At 39.7% G+C, this 19,659-nt stretch overlaps 1 protein-coding gene across 4 annotated transcripts in view; it reads right to left on the minus strand.

Annotated features, from left to right (window-relative positions):
• SETDB1 (SET domain bifurcated histone lysine methyltransferase 1) overlaps nucleotides 1-19,425 on the minus strand; it is a 29,540-nt gene extending 10,115 nt beyond the window's left edge. Inside the window, exons 1-13 of one of the 4 annotated variants that reach the window (XM_065904689.1) lie at nucleotides 19,269-19,425; nucleotides 18,036-18,306; nucleotides 17,052-17,203; nucleotides 8,599-8,633; nucleotides 8,065-8,164; nucleotides 6,183-6,308; nucleotides 5,812-6,013; nucleotides 5,061-5,134; nucleotides 3,910-4,100; nucleotides 3,010-3,139; nucleotides 1,666-1,822; nucleotides 1,424-1,582; nucleotides 169-792 (exon numbers count right to left, since the gene is read on the minus strand). In XM_065904689.1, the coding sequence (XP_065760761.1) occupies nucleotides 169-792; nucleotides 1,424-1,582; nucleotides 1,666-1,822; nucleotides 3,010-3,139; nucleotides 3,910-4,100; nucleotides 5,061-5,134; nucleotides 5,812-6,013; nucleotides 6,183-6,308; nucleotides 8,065-8,164; nucleotides 8,599-8,633; nucleotides 17,052-17,203; nucleotides 18,036-18,295 (2,210 nt within the window). In that variant the 5' untranslated portion in view covers nucleotides 18,296-18,306; nucleotides 19,269-19,425. Of the gene's footprint in view, nucleotides 1-168; nucleotides 793-1,423; nucleotides 1,583-1,665; nucleotides 1,823-3,009; nucleotides 3,140-3,909; nucleotides 4,101-5,060; nucleotides 5,135-5,811; nucleotides 6,014-6,182; nucleotides 6,309-8,064; nucleotides 8,165-8,598; nucleotides 8,634-17,051; nucleotides 17,204-18,035; nucleotides 18,307-19,209 lie in introns of all 4 variants that reach the window. The other 3 variants (XM_065904706.1, XM_065904680.1, XM_065904696.1) reach the window with 3 other exon arrangements.
• Nucleotides 19,426-19,659: the final 234 nt, after the last annotated feature.

Here is a 19,659-nt window from a genome sequence, read left to right on the forward strand (position 1 = left end):
TGTGGAGTTCCAGCCTCTTTGGAGGCCTTACAGAAGGAGCTACAGCTAAGAAAGCAGATCAAGGAAGGTGAGGAAAGGATAAATGCAGTATAAAGCAAAGAAAGTGGTGGAAATAAAGGAAATCACAACAAAGTTGGAGGCAGGACCACAATTCCCTAACCAACTCACTTGTCCCGGCACCCATCTTTGCAGTCACACCCAACAAGAAATTCAGGGCCTGTGTTAATGAAAACACCCTTGCCCGGGATCCGTTCCTTGCTGTAGGCCACCTGGGGTGGGGGAGTTGTGTCAATCTCGTTAACACAGGATAGAGGAACGTCTTCCTTTCCACAGGTGATGTCCAAAATATAGTAAAAAGGCTTATAGGGCTGAAACTTTCGGTCCACAAGAACATATGGATCCAAACAGAACATCTCCAGGAAGAGGAAGTCACAGCCAGTCTCAAAAAGGTAACGCTCAATCTCCTGCATTGACCGAAGGCAGAGGCCACAGGGTGTCTTATAGATAACGTGAAAGCCCATCTTGCGGTTAACTCGGCGCCGGGCTGTCATTCGCCGGAAGTCATAGAGTAGCGGGACTAACAGAGGGTTCTTGCCCCGATACTGCTCACTTCTCATAGGTCTGACCCGAGACAGACAAGTATAGCTGCAGACATGAGGTAAGTAGAAAAGCTTCTCCATGGGAGCGCGGTAGGAGGGCTCTGCAGGGGCCCGCTCCAGCATGCCATGGAAGGCTGGGGGAGCTGGGGGAGCTGAGGGTGTTGGGGCCGAGGTTGTGGAGCCTAAAGGTGACCTGCAAATGAGATGCAAGAGATCAGATCAGAAGGAAACAGGACCTCTCTGTTGTATAAGCAGCCCACTAGCTGGCTAAGCCACTTCTCTAACCTGTCTAATAGCTATTATACTCTTGAAGCTAAAAATGACACAAGTAAGTTAAACTTCCCCTTGCCTTACTGGATAATGAAACACCCCGGTTACTCTTCATTAACTGATTAATAACTGTTTCAACAGTGTGTATTTTCCTAAATTTTATTTTTGCCTGTGAATTATGGGACTGGCATCCAGTCTTCTATCCATGCTAGTTGTTTTCCCTGCTATGTTTCCTATAAATGCCTTTACTGACCCCCAGAATTCAAGGAAAGAGGCTACCAAATTCCCTTTCTATTGTACCAATGACGACACCGTATTCAACACGCAGTCTTAACAAATGACTTTCTAGTGATTGTATTTCTAGGCACCTAGTTTCTAAATCAATTAACATTTTGTGTCCTGGAAAATTCCAAGGTTAAAGCTTTCCTTTCAAGTCCAAACTTCTCACCGTCATAATCTTAACAAGGCCCCTTGTGGCCAAGGAACCTCCCCAAACAGTGACCACTCAGTCCACACTGCCAACATTCCCAACAGAGAGCCTGAGATTTTCTCACCTATATGTCTGATTGATCCCAGGTTTCCCACCAGGGGCATTTTCACTGAGTGCAGGGGATGTAGGGGAGGAATGACCAGAGCCCACAGATCCTGGCCGGAAAGATGTGCTTTTTTTGGCTACCTGCTTCCGAGATTGGGCAAGCTGGCTTTCCAAGCTTCTAGGAGATTAGAGATCATACAGTAAGGGATACAGAAAATGTAATATAAAAGAAACTGGTGAAAAAGAAGGAACAGCACTCACTCACTGTCACCTGCCTGGGGGGACAGAGCTGGACCAGGTGGGGCAGGTGGGGCAGCTGGGGCTGTCGGCTGTGGGGGTTCCATAGGCTTGAACTGGGTTCCAGTACTTGTTAGATCCTGAGTGTACTGGACCACGGGGCCTTTGCTTCTCACAGCACCTATAAGAAAAGGAAATTGACCATTGAGAACATAAGAACTGTGCCATTTATATTCATCCACAGATCTGATTCTCAATTTATATAATAAAGCAACAACAGAAACATTCTAAGTGCTAAGACTGTTAGCTCTCATTATTTATGCCAATGAGTGGGAATATTGGCACAGGCTGACTTTCATTTAAATAGTAAGATTTTATCTTCCTGCCTCAGAGAATTTACATTAATAATTATTCTAATGCTGTTGTTATTTAACTGCTAAGTCATGTCTGACTCTTTGTGACCTTATGACTGTAGCCCACCAGGCTCCTCTGTCCGTGAGATATCCCAGGCAAGAGTACTGGAGTGGGTTGCCATTTCCTCCTCCAGGAGATCTTCCCAACCCAAGGACTGAACCTGTTTCTCCTGCATTGGCAGGTAGATTATTTACCACTGAGCCACCAGGGAAGCCAATTATGTTATACTTTGGTAAAATTTTTCAAAAATACATTCTCTGATCAACTAATATTGTCAAGAAAAATTAATCAAAAAGTAAGCCAGGAACATATAAAAACAAAACCAAAATTTTAAAACAAGTTAACCACATGCAGTACATAAAAATTAGACTGGAAGGCAGGGGATATGGGTTTGATCCCTGAACTGAGAAGATTTCACATTCCAGAGAGCAACTAAACCTGTGTGCCACAACTACTGAGCCTGTGCTCTAAAACCCAGGAGCCAGAAGTACTAAGCCTGCATGTTCTAGGGCTTATGCTTTGCAACAAGAGAAGCCACTGTAATGAGAAGCCTGGACACTGCAATGATGAGTAGCCCCTGCTAGCTGCAACTAGAGAAAGTGCTTGAGCAATGAAGACCCACTGCAGCAAAAAAAAAAAAAAAAAAAAAGACCACAGATAACACACACAAAGCAGATAATCCTCATGTGAATAATGGAGGTAGTTACTACCAACAATACCCCTAACCTAAGCCAGTTGTTTCAGATTTTTATGTGTTTTTGAGAACAAATCAGAGCCATAGCATGTTGAGGCAGCAACAGAAATTCATCACCACTACTGGAAACTTAGGAACATGTCCTGTTTTCAATGTGGCAGTAGTGTCCTTCTGGTAAACAAAGGATATAGCCATCATACATACACCTCTTTGCTGATTTGTCCATTTCTTCCCTCTCCCAGATAGCTTTTAGGACTTACCCATATTTGGACGTGTTCTGAGCTGTCCCCCTTGCTTCTTCTCTAGTGCAGAGGCGGATGATGTCTTCATGCTGAACATGGGCTCCAGTCGTGTAGAGCCTCGATAGATCCATTCACATCTTTTGTCATCCTAGGGGATTGCAAGTAAGGAAAGGTGGCAGAGGAATGGGTTAAAGGCTAGAATCTACCCTGCCACTTTTGAAGAATACCACGTGCCTCCCTTGGGAGAAATCTCCCTGATGAATGCCCAATTCCCTATCTATTCAATAAATTTATGTGCCAGGCTCCACAACAGGCATCAGGAATTAAACAACAACAATAAAACCCCCCAAAACAAAAACACGTATATTCCTTGTTTAAAAAAATGACCAGATAGATGTTTATACTGAGTATAAGACAATGTAACAAGGATCATTAGGATCAAAGGGCTGAGATAGCTCAGAGAAGAAATATAATTCTAAGGTGTGAGAGGGCAGAAAAGGACAACTACAGAAGATTTTTTTTTTACAGAAGATTTAAGAGTTAGGCTGGGCTTTGAAAGATCACCAAGACCTCAGAATTCACTGATCCCTCTTTTTTGTCCCATTAAGTTATCAAATCCCTAACCCTGGGAAAACAGAACTAGCACCTTTCTCTGTACCTACATGCATTGTGGATACTCCTGGAGAAAAGCAAAAACAAAAACACTATCATGCAGATTAGAGTCTTAAATTCAGGGACTTTATTTTTAATAACCACGCATAGAGGAATGGAAAAAAAGTAAAATATGACCCAAAACAGTGAGAATAGGTAAGAGAGTAACAAAGAAGAAAGGCTATGGCATAGCTACATATGCCATAGTTATGACATGCTCCCCCATCCCACCTGAATCCCCGCCTCTAAAACTCAAAAGAAGAGTACCAGAAAGAGGATCCTGACTAGGCTGCCGTCCACCTCCTCGACCCGGGATTTCCACCACGTGCCTTCCCACTCAGTCTTGATCAGCTGGCCACTCTTGAGCAACACCATGGGGCGGTTGGGGTAAGCGGTGATATACTCTTCTATGAAGTCTCGGCAGGAGATGTCTTCTATGTCCTCCCAAGTCTTTTTCACTGTCCCAAGGAAGAAGGAGGGCTGAGAGAGGGCAGGTAGGGCATGTCTTGATAGGGAAAAAGGGTTGACAAGGAGACATTTGGCATTTTTCAAGTTGGGAGGGAGAGAAAAAATAAATGAAGAAATCATAACCTCAAGGGAAGCAAAACCATGACCACTTAAAAGTATTGAACCTAATGTGCAAACGCGCACATAAATTCTGCAAATACTAAATGAATAAGCAGTATGCAAACATAGGTGGGTCACTCATTTCCTAGAAATGGATGTATCCTCTTAGGAAAAGTCAAGTGGAAATTCTTGCTTACTTGATAAGTCTAAAGGTAAATCAAAAAGAATCAGGTGGAAAAAAAAAAAAAAAGAATCAGGTGGCACCATAAACTGATTTTAAAAAACCTGTCCTTCCTTCTCAGGCTCCATCAGGCTTTTAAGGGACCCTGAGTGTGTGTATTTACTGCCATGTTATGTGGAAACAGCCATTTTACTTGACTTTCCTGCAACTAAAAACAGCTGCATCTGTAAGAGTCTCTCCTAAGCCAGAGTCACAAGTATAGAGGACCCTATGAAGACCCCATCTAATACAGGTTCTGTAGAAAGTACTCTGAGAAAGTGCTATGAAGGCACTACACAGACTGCAGATTTACACAAATGTTAAACATGAGACTAGGAAAGAAGTAACATCTTCTCAAACTTAAATCACTCAGAAATGAAATTAAAACACATCTACAATACGTGCATCCACTCAAAGTCAGTCATGATCTAATGTCTGACTCTATGGCTGCCAAGACCTAACACTAGACATGACAAATAAAATTGTATCTCTCAAAGAACATTAATCAAACTTATGTTCTTTGAGACTAAAACACCAAGAACATTAGGGCTCTTCCACTGGTTGTCTTAAGAAGAAATACAAGATAGAAGAGGAAACAAAAAGAGCTAAGGAAAAAAGGAGGGACACTCACGTGGCCGGCAAATGGGATATAGTTCAGACTGTGTAACATAGGAAGCATAGCCATCATCAAAGAAAATGAGAAACCTGTAAGGAAAGAGTGATGGTAGAAGGACTGGGGGTTATGATATTTAACATGACCAGAAATTATTATAGCTTGCATTCCTCTGAATCACACACAAGACACAATCCAGGGAACATGTTCCAGTGTACTACTTTCTTTTCACTATTCTTTCTTCCCACCCCAAGAATTAAGAATTCTCCCTTAGGTTAGCAGATGCAAACTATTATATATAGAATAGACAAACAATAAGGTCCCACTGTATAGCACAGGGAACTATATTCAATATCCTGTAATAAATCATAATGGAAACGAATATTAGAATTCTCCCTTAATCTAACCAACATATCCCCACTTTCCCAAAAGTGACTTATTCTTGTTATACTACTGGACTCTCACATTGCTGAAAAACATTTAGTCTCCATTTCTTCCTTCTGTATGAATTCTCTATTCCTCTAACCATTAATCAATCTGGATTATTCTGCCCCGACCAAGTTTTCTCCTTGAGAAAAGGGAAAAAAAAAGGCGGGGAAGGGAGCAAGAAAGACCCACCCACATGACTCTGTGGCAAAGAAAAGAGAGAGTTTCCAGCCAATGAGGACTAGGAACACCAGAGCTAACTGTGAGATCTGGACTATAGCTTGAACAGGGCAGATGATGTGCTCCTGGCTTCCACTCTCTTTACAATCTTCTGTCTAGGTACCTGAGCTTGTTTTTGACGTTTGGTGTCTCAGCTACAATGCCAGCATAGAGCCAGACCTGATTCCCATCTTTGTATTTGGCCACTACTCGACTGCCCACATACAACTTGTCAGCAGGAGGGTGGTAATCATAGGCAATGTGGTTTCCTGACAGAAGACTCTTGCCTTTGTTGTCAAATTTCACCTTGTACTTCTTTCCCGGCCCTGAGTAAAAGGGAAAAGAGAAACAAAAATTTTTAAAAACCATCAGTTTCTGTGTGAATCCCGGTTGCTACGTGAGAGACAAAAGTCAAAGGCTGTGAGGAAAACAAACAATCATTGATGGTGACCTGCAGGTTGTCTTTCATTAGTCCTTCCTCTAGCTTGAACATACCAACCGTCTGGATGGCAATAAGGGTGCCTTTGTGCCACGTCTTAGTTCTCTTTTTGCCGAGGATGCGCATGCTGACGACCAAGTCACCATCTTTGCTCAACTCTCCAGACATTTGACTCAAGGTTCCTAGGAAGAAAGCAAAGTTGCTCTAAAGAGATATGGCACAGATTGGGGAAAGAATGGAAAATAAAGACGGTACTGGGTTATTGGGACAAATGGGGTAATCTCTGATCCTTAACCACTTTTCCTGCTCCCTTGGCCAAGGGCAGAAATATAAGACAGTTGACTCAACTCTTTATGCTAACAGAAAAAATATGAATTGAAATTCACATGTAACTCAAGACCACCCCACTGTAACCAAATATTTCTGACTCCTTATTAACAACATTTACTATTACGCATTAAATGCCAAGCAGCATGGTGGCTCAAGACTGTAAAGAATCCACCTGCAATGTGGGAGACCTGGGTTTAATACCTGGGTTAGGAAGATCCCTGGAGGAGGGCATGGCAACCCACTCCAGTATTCTTGCCTGAAGAATCCCCATGGACAGAGGAACACGGCAGGCTACAGGCCATGGGATCACAAAGGGTCTGACACGACTGAGCAACTAAGCACAGCACAGCATTTATAAATCATTTTCCTGGGAGGGATCTCTGAATAGCTACATTCTACAAACAAAGCTTCCTTCAGACATCTTTAGAGTTTGAGTTACTGTTTTCTTTAACCTTCATCTGAAAGAAGAACTCATGAGCATGGAGCTAAAAGGGTATTTGGACAAAGCCATCACATGGTAGAAAGCCAGCAGACAAATGACTTAAGCCAAGAGACATCCCAAGGGGTTCAGTGGTTAGGACTCTGCACTTTCAGTGCTGTGGGCCTGGGTTCGATCCTTGGTCAGGGAACTAAGATCCCACAAGCTGACTGATACAGCCAAAAAAACAAACAAACAAAAAGACTGAAGCAAACAGCAAGAAGAATCTGTGGTATTAAAAGAATTCTACATGGAGAGGGTGTGGAGAAAAGGGAACCCTCTTACACTGTTGGTGGGAATGCAAACTAGTACAGCCACTATGGAAAACAGTGTGGAGATTTCTTAAAAAACTGGAAATAGAACTACCATATGACCCAGCAATACCACTTCTGGGCATACACACTGAGGAATCCAGATCTGAAAGAGACACGTGCACCCCAATGTTCATCGCAGCACTGTTTATAATAGCCAGGACATGGAAGCAACCTAGATGCCCATCAGCAGATGAATGGATAAGGAAGCTGTGGTACATATACACCACGGAATATTACTCAGTCGTTAAAAAGAATTCATTTGAATCAGTTCTAATGAGATGGATGAAACTGGAGCCCATTATACAGAGTGAAGTAAGCCAGAAAGATAAAGAACATTACAGTATACTAACACATATATACGGAATTTAGAAAGATGGTAACGATGGCCCTATATGCAGGGCAGAAGAAGAGACGCAGAAGTACAGAACAGACTTTTGAACTCTGTGGGAGAAGGGGAGGGTGGGATGTTTCGAAAGAACAGCATGTATATTATCTGTGGTGAAACAGACCACCAGCCCAGGTGGGATGCATGAGTCAAGTGCTCGGGTATGGTGGACTGGGAAGACCCAGAGGAATCGGGTGGAGAGGGAAGTGGGATGGGGGACCGGGATGGGGAATACGTGTAACTCTATGGCTGATTCATATCAATGTATGACAAAACCCACTGAAAAATAAAAAAATAAATAAAAATAAAAAAATAAAAGAATTCTACAGAGGTAGAGAAGGATGTTGAAATGTTAAAACACAGTCAGTATCCATGAAATCTCTGCAGGACTTCACCTCTGCACCTATACCAAGATGCCTCCTGACTCTAACCTTTGTGTAGATCCTGGGAACTACTCTTCTTGTTGACAGCATCCATGAACTTCTGGACATCTTGAGCCGATTTTCTTAAGGCAGCCATAGCTTCACGGAGCTGTAAGGAAGGGGATGAGGGAGAAAAGTTTTAAAATAGTACCACTGCTTCTTGAGAATAACAACTTGTCTTTTAAAAAACGAAATAGACTGAGTTACGTTTAGAAGTTTATAGTTACTTCTAGAAGCTTATAGTTACTTTATCAGGCAAAACTTGCCCTTTCTTACAAATCTGGTTCAGAAATCAGCTTTAGGAAGCTTTCCTTGATTAATCAATCTAGCTTATCACTGCCAAATTCTATATTCATACAACATTCAGTGTATGTATCTATAAGGAGCTTTTTCATTCTTCTAACATCTATTAGAGAACTGCGACCCAGGGGCTGACTTCAGGATGACTGGTTATATCTTGATGACTGAATTGACTGAACAGTTAGGCCAAAAGTTTCTATCTTCATATTCTCTCTCATCCTTCTTTTACTCATTTCAAGTTACCTTCTGGTCTTTTGGAGTTCTGCTCCCAGCATCACCTAGACGAGAAAAATTGAGTGTAAGGGGCTTATATATAAGAAATTCCAAGAAATCAAGAACCAAGCTATCATGGGAACACTAATGATAACTATAAACCAGATATAGATACACATATCTATGTAAAAGTACAAAAAGCATTCAGAAAGATATACAGCAAACAGGTGACAGTTCTTACCTGGGGATAAAGTACTGGTACAGGTGATAGTCTATGGGATCTGGGGTTTTCAAATACTTGAATTTTTATAACAATAATTTTTTATGAGCTATTTGAATGATTTGAAAAATGAAATGTGCCCAGTGAATTAAGCTAAAATGTTTCTTCTTGAGTAGTGCTGTCCAATAGATAATGGTGATGGTTGTACAACCTTGTGAATACACTAAAAACCACTGAATTAAACATTTTGAAGGGGTAAATTTGTTATGTAAATTACATTTGATTTTTAAAATTTTTTAGTCAAATTTAAAGGCTTCCGTGATAGCTCAGTTGGTAAAGAATCTTCCTGTAATGCAGGAGACCATGTTTCGATTCTTGCTATGATAGACATATTTTCCTTCTGTACTGTCCAATCTGTTAAAATTTGGCTACTAAGCACATGAAATGAGTGTTAAATTTTACTGAAGTGAAGTGAGGTAAAAGTTGCTCAGTTGTTGCCAACTCTTTGTGACCCCATAGACTATAACAGTCCATGGAATTCTCTAGGCCAGAATACTGAAGTGGTAGCCGTTCCCTTCTCCAGATGATCTTCCCAACCCAGAGACTGAACCCAGGTCTCCCGCATTGCAGGCGGATTCTTTACCAGCTGAGCCACAAGGGGAAGTTCAAGAATACTGGAATGGGTAGCCTATCCCCTTTCCAGCGGATTTTCCCGATCTAGGAATCGAACCATGGTCTCTTGCATTGCAGGCAGATTCTTTACCAACTGAGCTATCATGGAAGCCTTTAAATTTGACTAAAGAATTAAAAAAAATCAGACGTAATTTACATAACAAATTTACCCCTTCAAACTTTTTAATTCAGTGGCTCTTAGTATATTCACAAGGTTGTACAACCATCACCATTATCTAATTCTAGAACATTTTCATCACCCTGAAAAGAAAACCCACTAAGTATGGGGTTTCTATTAACAGTCATTCCCCATTCCACCATACCTGCAACCTCCAGCAACTATTAATCTACTATCTGTCTCTACAGATTTGCCTTTTCTGCATACTTCACAAAAATGGAATTATATGTGATGTGTGGTACATCACATGAGATTCATCTATGTTGCAGCATTATTAGCACTTTGTTTTTATGATTAATATTCCATTGTATGGCTATACTACATTTTATTTATCCATTCATCAGTTGATGGACATTTGTGTTATTTACACTTTTTGGCTGTTATGAATAACGTTGATAGGCACATTTGTATATGAGTTTTCAAAAATAATTTAAAAAATTATTTCTGGCTGTGCTGGGTTTTCATTGTGATGCACAAGCTTTCTCTTTCTCTAGTTGCAGTGTGCGGGCACTACTCTCTAATTGTGGTGTATGGGCTTCTCAAAGCGGTGGCTTCTTTTATTGCAGAACACTGGCTCTAAGGTGCTTAGGCTTCAGTAGCTGCAGGCTCAGCAGGGTGCAGCACACAGGCCTGGTTGCCCCAAGGCATGTGGGATCTTAGTTCCTAGACCAGGGATCAAACCCATGTCCCTTGTATTGGCAGGAGGATTCTTAACTGCTGGACCACCAGGAAGTCCCTATATATGAGTTTTTATGTGGGCATATGTTGTCATTTCTCTTGGATTATGGCTAGGAGTAGAACTGCCAGGCCATAAAGTAACTCAGTATTTAACCTTTTGGTGAATTGAAAGACTTGTCCAAAGTGGGTGTACCATTTTGCATTCCTATCAGCAATTTTAGAGGGTTCCAATTTCTCCACATCCTTACCAATACTTATATTACTATCTTTTTTCTTAATAGCTAATGATATTAAACATCTTTTCATATATTTGTCATTTACACATCTTCTTTGAAGAAGCATCTATTCAAATATTTTGCCTATTTTTAAATGTGTTATTTGTCTTTTTATTATTAAGTATTAAGAGTTACTCATACATCCTCGAAAATACTAGACTTCACATTTCACATAATTTTTTAATTTTTGGCCCTGCCATGTAGTTTTCCAGGATCTTAGTTCCCTGACCAGGGATTGAACCCAAGTTTTCCACAGTGGAAATTCAGCATCCTAAACACCGGACCACTAGGAATTCTCACATTTCACATAATTTAAATAGCCATGTGTGGATAGTGGCTACTGTATTGTACAGTTAAGTTTTAGAAATTTATAACATTTAAAAATGGAAGGCAATGGTGATAATCATTTTGCAATAAACATATATATCAAATCATTATGTCTTATACCTTAAGTTCTATATTATCAACTATATCTCAATAAAACTGGGAGGGAAAAGTAGCAAAAATAAATAAATAAATGGAAAGCAATGTAAATGACCAAATATAAAATAAAAACTTAGATTGTCTGATAAAAACTCTATATGCAAAAGTCAACTACATGTCTATATATTACCAAAACTATTTAGAAATAAAGCTTTTTAAAAAAAGTTAGTGCAAGTTTTCTGTGGAGAAAATCAATCAACCTTAATGAAAAATGTTAAGGACTAAATATATGATCTTTGTGTGGGAGATTTAAATACTATGAAAATTATCAACTATTACTATATTGATAATCTGATAATGTCAACTGATACTGATATATAATGTCTATAGTTCTTGGGTTTTTACTGGTGTGTGTGGGGGAAATGGGGGAACATGAAAAGCTAACTCTCAAATATAAATATAAGCAAAACAGGTGAAAAAGAACCAAGACATCTGTGAAGAATGAGAAAGTGAAGTTATTAGAGTTAACAGATAGAAAAACTTACAAAGTCACAGTGATGGACAGTAGAGAGTTGACTTAGTAAGAAATGACACACCAGTGAAACAGAAAATCCAGGAACAAACCCATAGATATACATGGAACTAATTTATGACAGAATAGCAGAGACATTACTTTGCCAACAAAAGTCCATCTAGTCAAAGCTGTGGTTTTTCCAGTAAATGGCAACCCACTCCAGTATCCTTGCCTGGAAAATCTCATGGACGGAGAAGCCTGGTAGGCTACAGCCCATGGGGTCGCAGAGAGTCAGACACGACTGAGAGCCTGAATAGAACTGACTGAAGCAATGTGAATCAGTGAGAGGTGGCTCATTTCAATAATGGTGCTGGAGAATTATCTAAGAACAATATGAAAAAAAGAAAATACCTCAAATATTGCACAAAAAATATATTCCAGTTAGATTAAAAACTTAAATGTGAAACACAAAACAATGAAACTTTTAAAGGCAATGTAAAAGAAGATCTTTGTCGATTCAGGGCAGTAAGGATATTAAAAAGCAATGACTATAAAAGAAAGTGTTACAAGTTACAACTTCTGTTTATTAGCAAATAACATAAAAAGTAAAGACAAAACATAAGCTTGGAGTAATATGTCCATTTTATAACTGCAAAGGATTAGTAATTATAATTACAGGAATAACAGGAAGACTCTGAACTAAAAAAAAAAAAAAAAAGCAAACATACAGTTGAGTGAATGAGCAAGAGACATGAACAGACATTTCAAAGAAAAACTACAGACAACTCACACATGAAAAGACTCTCAAGTCCATCAATAAACAGAGAAATCGAACTTTAAAATGACAATACCACGTGCTGTCAAGGATGTGGAACACGGGCCACCTGTAGTCACTGGTGTTAAAAATATAAATTCGGACAACCACTTTGGAAAGCTGTTTGGCCATTAATTATCCAGCAAGGTTGAAAATTCCATATCCAAAGAACCAGCAACTCCACTCTTACAGTATCCTAAAAAGATTCTTGCACGTGTGCATCAAAGATCATGCACAAGAATATTTAGAGCATTATTTATAATTGCAAAAAAACTTAAAAACAAATGAAATGTCAATTGTTAGGAGACAGATAAACTGGCACATTTACATAATGGAGCACCATACTGCAGCAGCAACTGTATCAAGCACCATACATCAGCATGATACTGATGAAGTCATCGAAGAATGCATGCAGTGTCTAAGATTCCATTTACCTACTTCGAAAATATGCAAAACTACAGCACTTCCGGTGATACTGATGAGACAAGAATGGACAATCCCTCTATGCAGAAAACAAGTATAAAACTGGACAAAATGGCCAAAAAAAATAATTTCAGGATGCTGGAAACTGTCAAAAGGCAAACAATAGATTGATAAGTATTTATTTCTGAAAAACTACTAAACCTGATGGTGACAAAAGTGGGAGTCCATGGATCCCTTTCCTGGGGCAGCTCCCATCCCTGCTCCACCGCCAGCATGGTGGGCAAAAACTGTATCTTCACCATCAAGGTATGAGCACAAACAAGTAGCTTTGCTAGTCTGAGGTTGTAGCTCTTGCTTAGAGTGAGCAACAAACCAGTCAGGGATTTAACAAGGAGATTCTGAAAATCAGAGAGCCACACTCAGGCTTTAGGTAAATTCTCTATATATTCTTGGGTGACTATTAAAATATGCACATGCAAAGAGGACACAAGTGTACCTGATTAACCCAAGGTCAAAGAAAAAAATCACAAGGAAATTAAATTTTTAGCTTTAAATGTTTATACCAGGAAGGAAGAAAGGTCTAGAGTCAATAGTCTCAGCTTCAACTTTAAGGAGGGACTCCCCTGGTGGTCCAATGGCTAAGACTCTGAACTCACAATGCAGGGGGCCTGGGTTCGCTCCCTGGTGAGGGAACTAGATCCCACATGCCACAATTAAGAGTCCTATGCCACAACAAAGATCAAAGATCCTGTGTGCCGCAACTAAAACCTGGTGCAGCCAAAATAAACAAATAAATATTTTAAAAAAGGACAGAAACTAAAAAAAGAAAAGCAAACCAAACCCCAAAAAAGTGGAAGGAAGAAAATAATAAAGATCAGAGTAGAAATCGATGAAACAGGTAACAAAAAAAGAGTAACAAAAATAAATCAATGAACTCCCAATACTGGTTCCTTACAAAAGAACAAAAAGTAGTTAGATTAACCAAGAAACAAAAAAAACAAGATCCAAAAAACCCTATCAGGAATGAAAGGGACATCACTACAGAACCTACAGAAATTAAAAGGATCATAAGGGAATACTATGAACAACAATAATTTAGATAACTTTGATAAAGTGAACAAATTCCTAGAAAGACACAAATGAACAAAACCAACTTGAGAAGGAATAGAAAACTTAAATATATCAGGTAAAGAAAATGGAGGGCTCCCCTGGTGGTCCAGTGGTAAAGACTCCAAGCTCTCAATGTAGGGGCCTGGGTTCAATTCCTGGTCCGGGAACTAGATCCCACATGCAGCAACTAAAAACCCCATGTGCTACAACTAAGACCCGGAGCAGCCAAATAAATAAATAAAAATAAGTATATTAAAAAAAAAAAAAAAAAGTATATTTAAAACAAAGAAAATGGATTTAGTAATTAAAAGCCTTCCCACAATAAATAACAATGTGATATGTTGAATTGGATCTTGGAACAGAAAAATCAGAAATGGAATAAAGTCTGGAGTTTAGATAAAAAGAAAGTACCAATGTTTGTTTCTCAGTTTTGACCAATATATAGCATGATAACATTAACATGAGAAGAAACTGGTGACAGGTATGCAGGAACTGTCTATTATCTTTGCAACTTTTCCACAAATCTAAAATGATTTCAAACTAAAAAGTTTATTTATAAAAAAGCTTTCCATGAAGAAAAGTCCAAGCCAAGATGGTCTCACTGCTGAATTTATCAACATTTAAGGAAGAAATAATACCATCCCACACAACTCAGAGGAAGGAGCACTTCCCAACTCATCTTGTAAGGCCCATATTACCTTGATGCTATAGCCAAAGACATCACTACAAAACTACAAACAGCCCTCAAACGTATGTGCAAAAATTGTTAAAACATTTACAAATCCAATACAACAACATATTAAAAGGATTATACACTAAGACAAAGTGTGGGGGCAGGGATGAGAGATTTATTCCAGGAACAAAAGATTGATTAATATCCAAAAAATAATTATTGTAATACATTCTGGTAATAGGATAAATGATAAAAGTCATATGATCATCTGAGGACAATACAGAAAAAGGAGTTAACAAAATCTAAAATTGAATCCAGTTATGATAAAAGCTTTCAGGAAAATAGGAATAGAAGCAACTTCCATCAATCTGATAAAGGATACCTATAACTTACACCATAATTACTATCTAAAGATAAAATGTTTTCCTGCCAAAATCAGGAATAAGAAAAGGATGTCTGCTCTCAAAACTTTTTTTCAACATCACAATGGAGGGTCTAGCAAGCATAATAAAACAAGGGGGGAAAAAAGACATCTAGGTTAGAAAGGAAGAAGTAAAATGACTATTTGCAGAAAGCATGATCTAATATATAGAAACTTCTAAGGGAGCCACAAAAAACTTCCAGAAAATTGATAAGCTGATGAGAAAATTTATTTGGACTATATATGAAATACAAATGAATTTGGAGGATTTTCACAAAGTGATTTTAATTATTACTGTCAAGCTACAGTAATTAAGACAGTGTGGTGCTGGTAAAAAATAAACATTTAGATCAAGTGAAGTGAAGTCACTGAGTCGCGTTTGACTCTTTGCGACCCCATGGACTGTAGCCTAAAAGGCTCCTCCGTCCATGGGATTTCCCACGCAAGAATACTGGAGTGGGTCGCCATTTCCTCCTCCAGGAGATCTTTCCGACCCAGGGATTGAACCCAGGTCTCCCACATTGTAGGCAGACACTTTACCATCTGAGCCACCAGGGAAATGTGACCCTCAAATATATGGCCAGCTGACTTTCAACAAGCATCCTGAAAGGATAGTCTTTTCAACAAGTGGTGGTGGAACAACTAGATAGCCGTTAAGTGAAACAAACCAACCAACTACCCTCAATCCTTACTTTAAGAATTTTTATTCTTCAAAAGACATCATTAAGGAAATGAAAAGGCCACATCTGGGAGAAAATGTTTATAAAACAGACATAATAAATGAATAGTACCTAAAGTACAATAAGTCAGAAGACTTATATATTGACTTAGAAAAGTCAACAGTAAAAAGACAACCAATTTTTTCAAAAAGGCAAAATGATCTGAACAGATAGTTGCCTAAAGTACATACATAAATGGCAAATAAGTGTGAAAAGATGCTCAATGTCTTTAGAAACATACAAACTACAATCACAATGTGAGGGAGTCCCCCAGTGGTCTAATGGTTAGGATTCCGGGCTATCGCTGCTGTGGCCCAAGATCCCGCACAGAATGATACTGCCGCACACTCACTAGAATGGCTAAATGACTGACAATACCAATCATTGACAAGGATGTCTTCCATACTTTGCTAGCAGGAATGTAAAATGATACAGTCACTTTGGAGAACACAACAGTTTCAGTTTCTTCAAAACTCATACATTTACCTTAAGACCTAGCAATTCTACTCTTGGGTGTAATATCCAAAAGACATAAAACAAAACATGGACATTAAGACTTCCACACAAATGTTCACAGCAACATTATTCGTAATGGTTCCAAACTGGAAACAACCCAAATGTTTATCAACTGAGGAATGGATAAAAACATGTGGATATCCATACAATGGAATGTTATTCAACAAAAAAGGAACAAACTACTGATAAATGCAACAGGGATGAATCTCAAACACATTATGTTAAATGACAGAAGGTAGACATAATAGATGACATACTGTGACCCTACTTAATACGAAATTTCTAGAACAGGCAAAAACTTCACAGAGAAAGCAAGCAGATCAGTGGTTGCCAGGGGGTGACAATGCAGACTAATGACAAACATGTATGAGGGAACTTTCTGGGGTGATGCAAGAGTTCTAAAACTGGATTGGGGTGAAGACTGCCGTACTATAAAATTATTCACTAAAACTCAACTTGTACACTTAAAGTGGGTGAATTTTATAGTATGTAAACTATACCTTAAAAATTGTTAAAGAATACACAAAACCAAACAATCTGCTTTGAGATACATACATATATATATATATATCTTAAATGCCATCTATTAAAAAAAACAAGGAAATTTAGAATACAGATTATACAGAATGGGGAAAGGAGAATAATCCAATCAGGAAGTAGCAGGTAGGGAAGATCCATGACACTAACAATCTTCTATTTTTTTTTTTTTTTCTGTAACAGACAAGTCCAATAGTTAGGAATATGAAGTTAGTGAGAAAGGTTTCTCCTCTCTTATCTTCTATCTGCTCATCTTCCCATGTTTCAGTTTCAATCCTGAGGCTTTCCAGTCCATAGCCTCATCTCTTACCTGAATCAATACTGAGGACATCATCGTCTTCATCAGGAATCTCAATTATTTCTGTAGGCCGGGAAGCTTCATCTTCAGAGCTGCTGTCCCGGTACTGTAGTCCCAGTTTGGAATAAAAGTCCTTCACCAAAGACTCACAGTTAGTCACTGCCCTAATATTGGAACACATGTAGAAAAGGTCAAAGCCAGCAGAAGCAGGGGGAAAAGCCACTATTATTTATATATATTTAACTATATACTGACCCCTATTTAAACAGACCATATTCCAAAGTGTCTCTGTTTTGAATTTAAGAGGCTTATCCCATAGAAAAATATTTAAATTGTGGTTTCTTGAAAAATCCAAAGTTCAAGTCATGGTCCTTTCAACTTCATTATTTACCTTTTGTTATTTGAAAATACATTCTAAGTGACAAGTAGGGCACAAGAAACAACTCTTCTGGGGGTTTATTTATTTATTTTTTAGTTCTACCACTTTATTGCTACCAACTCATTTCCCTCCACCCTCGTGCACACATGCTCAGTCATGTAATCCCATGGACTTCAGCCCGCCAGACTCCTCTGTCCATGGACTTTTCCAGGCAAGAATACTGGAGTGGGTTGCCATTTCCTTCTCCATCTTCTGGGGATTTAAAGTAGAAATAAGGTTCGATGAACTTGTTAAAGCTTCACAGTTACATAAAACAGCAAATCTTCACAATATGCACTCCCTAGATGATTCTAGTAAGAAAACAAAACTGTTCTGAAGTAGACTGTAGGATAAAGAAGCGGAAGGGACCCAAGACTTGGACTCCCCTACTGCTGATCATATATTAACCACTGATAGATGAACACTATATGATGACGATGCAGTCAGATTTTGGCCCTTAACCTTTGAGGAAGAGCAAGGTTCTACACGTCTGTATCTTCTAAAGTACAATGTCATGAACAATTTTTAAAATGTCTGCCAATGGGCAGATTTACTCCTATTTCCTATGTGGTTCTTACCTGGATGCATCATCAAAGAGTTGGTCAACATGGGCCACCTCAGATTCCTTCTGTATTACCCAAGTCTCCAACTCTGCTAGTTGCTTCTTGCGCTGCTGTACACAGTCCATCTTTTCCAGTTCTTCATCAATGAACTGTCGAAGCTCCTCCATTGAGATACCCAGCTCCTCAACCACGGACTGTTGCAGCTCTGCAATTTCTTCAGACTCCACTGCTGCTGTTGCTGCTGCCAAACCAATGCACCCAGGGAGGGAGGACATACTGCTGTCCTCTACATGGAGCAGGAAACTAAAATTACTTTTGGAGTGATCATAACCACAATAGAGAATTTCAGTCCCCTAACAAAACTCATTCCTACTCGGCTACTTGATATTCAGATATATGTAGTTAGGTTTGATTCCATGTCCACCCACCCTCCCCACCCCCACCAATCCCACAGTTTCCAGTGTCTGAAGCTGAGATTTTGTAGAGTTCTCAACTCCTATAGGCTGTAGACTATAGGCCTGAATAAAACGAAAAAGTTTGACAGGGCATGGAGGACATATATCATGCAACAGGGAGCTACCAAAAATAATGTTTTAGGAAACTGAAAAGAAGCAATTTATTGAGGTAGATATTTCTGCGACCTGTGTTCCTTGACTAATGAGATAAATCTTTGCACGCTATGCTCATTTGAGCAAATATCCCCACCTGGAGGGGAAGGTTTGGTTTACAACTCCCTAATTCGTTGTTTTCTCTTTACTTTTCTCCTTACATCACTTTGCTTTCACGTTGAAAGACACTTAAGTACACAAAAGCTTGCAGCAAAAAAGGTTTTCCCAAAGTAAAATGAAATAAAATAATTTGGGAATAAAAGGTGGCTACCCAAACCGACCATTCAAATACTCGCACAAAAAAAACACACTGGTGTTAACTGCTTTTTTGATCAAACGGTTAAATCAAAACTGAAGCCAGAATGCCGTGCGACCCCAGGGCCAGTTCTCACTGCCTCCATTTTTCTTTTGCCCACACGCCGCCCCACCCCCGCGCTACCCATTTTAGGGGGCGTCCCACCCACCCGCAAATCCAGTTCAACACCGCCCCCGCTAGTCTCCGGGGAAGACTTCCTTGCCACCCTCGCTCGACCTCTTACAACAAACAAAACATTCCATACAAGCCTTTGGTCTCCAAATACCTCAATTATCAGTATTTCCCACACCTCCCCGCTTTCAGCTAAAGATGGCTCTTTCTCACCAACCAGACCCCAGACTCACGACGCAGGGGTCGGCCTCGTTAGGAAAGAACGAAACCAAAGGGAAAAGGGAGCAGGGGGTGGGGAAGAAGCGTTGAGGGAGGGAAGGAGAAGCGAGGGGAAAAAAAAAACACGCCGGAAGCAAGCCTGAGGTGCCGTTCCGGTCGCCGCGACGGTAGCCTGATGGGGTCAAACCCAAAGCCGCAGGGCGCCCTACAAAGGCTGCAAAAACTCAGGGGCGTACGCATGCGTCAAGGGAAATCCTTCCAGGGCACACGTGAGAAACGACTGGCGGGTAAAGTGGGCGTGGCTTAGACACATTACAGAAAGGCTCCGCCTCTTCTACCACCCCACAACTGGTGGTAGTAGTACTAAATTTGTTGTGCAGAGGCT

This window comes from Muntiacus reevesi, chromosome 1 (assembly GCF_963930625.1).
Source record: "Muntiacus reevesi chromosome 1, mMunRee1.1, whole genome shotgun sequence".
In the NCBI taxonomy this organism is placed as follows: domain Eukaryota; kingdom Metazoa; phylum Chordata; class Mammalia; order Artiodactyla; family Cervidae; genus Muntiacus; species Muntiacus reevesi.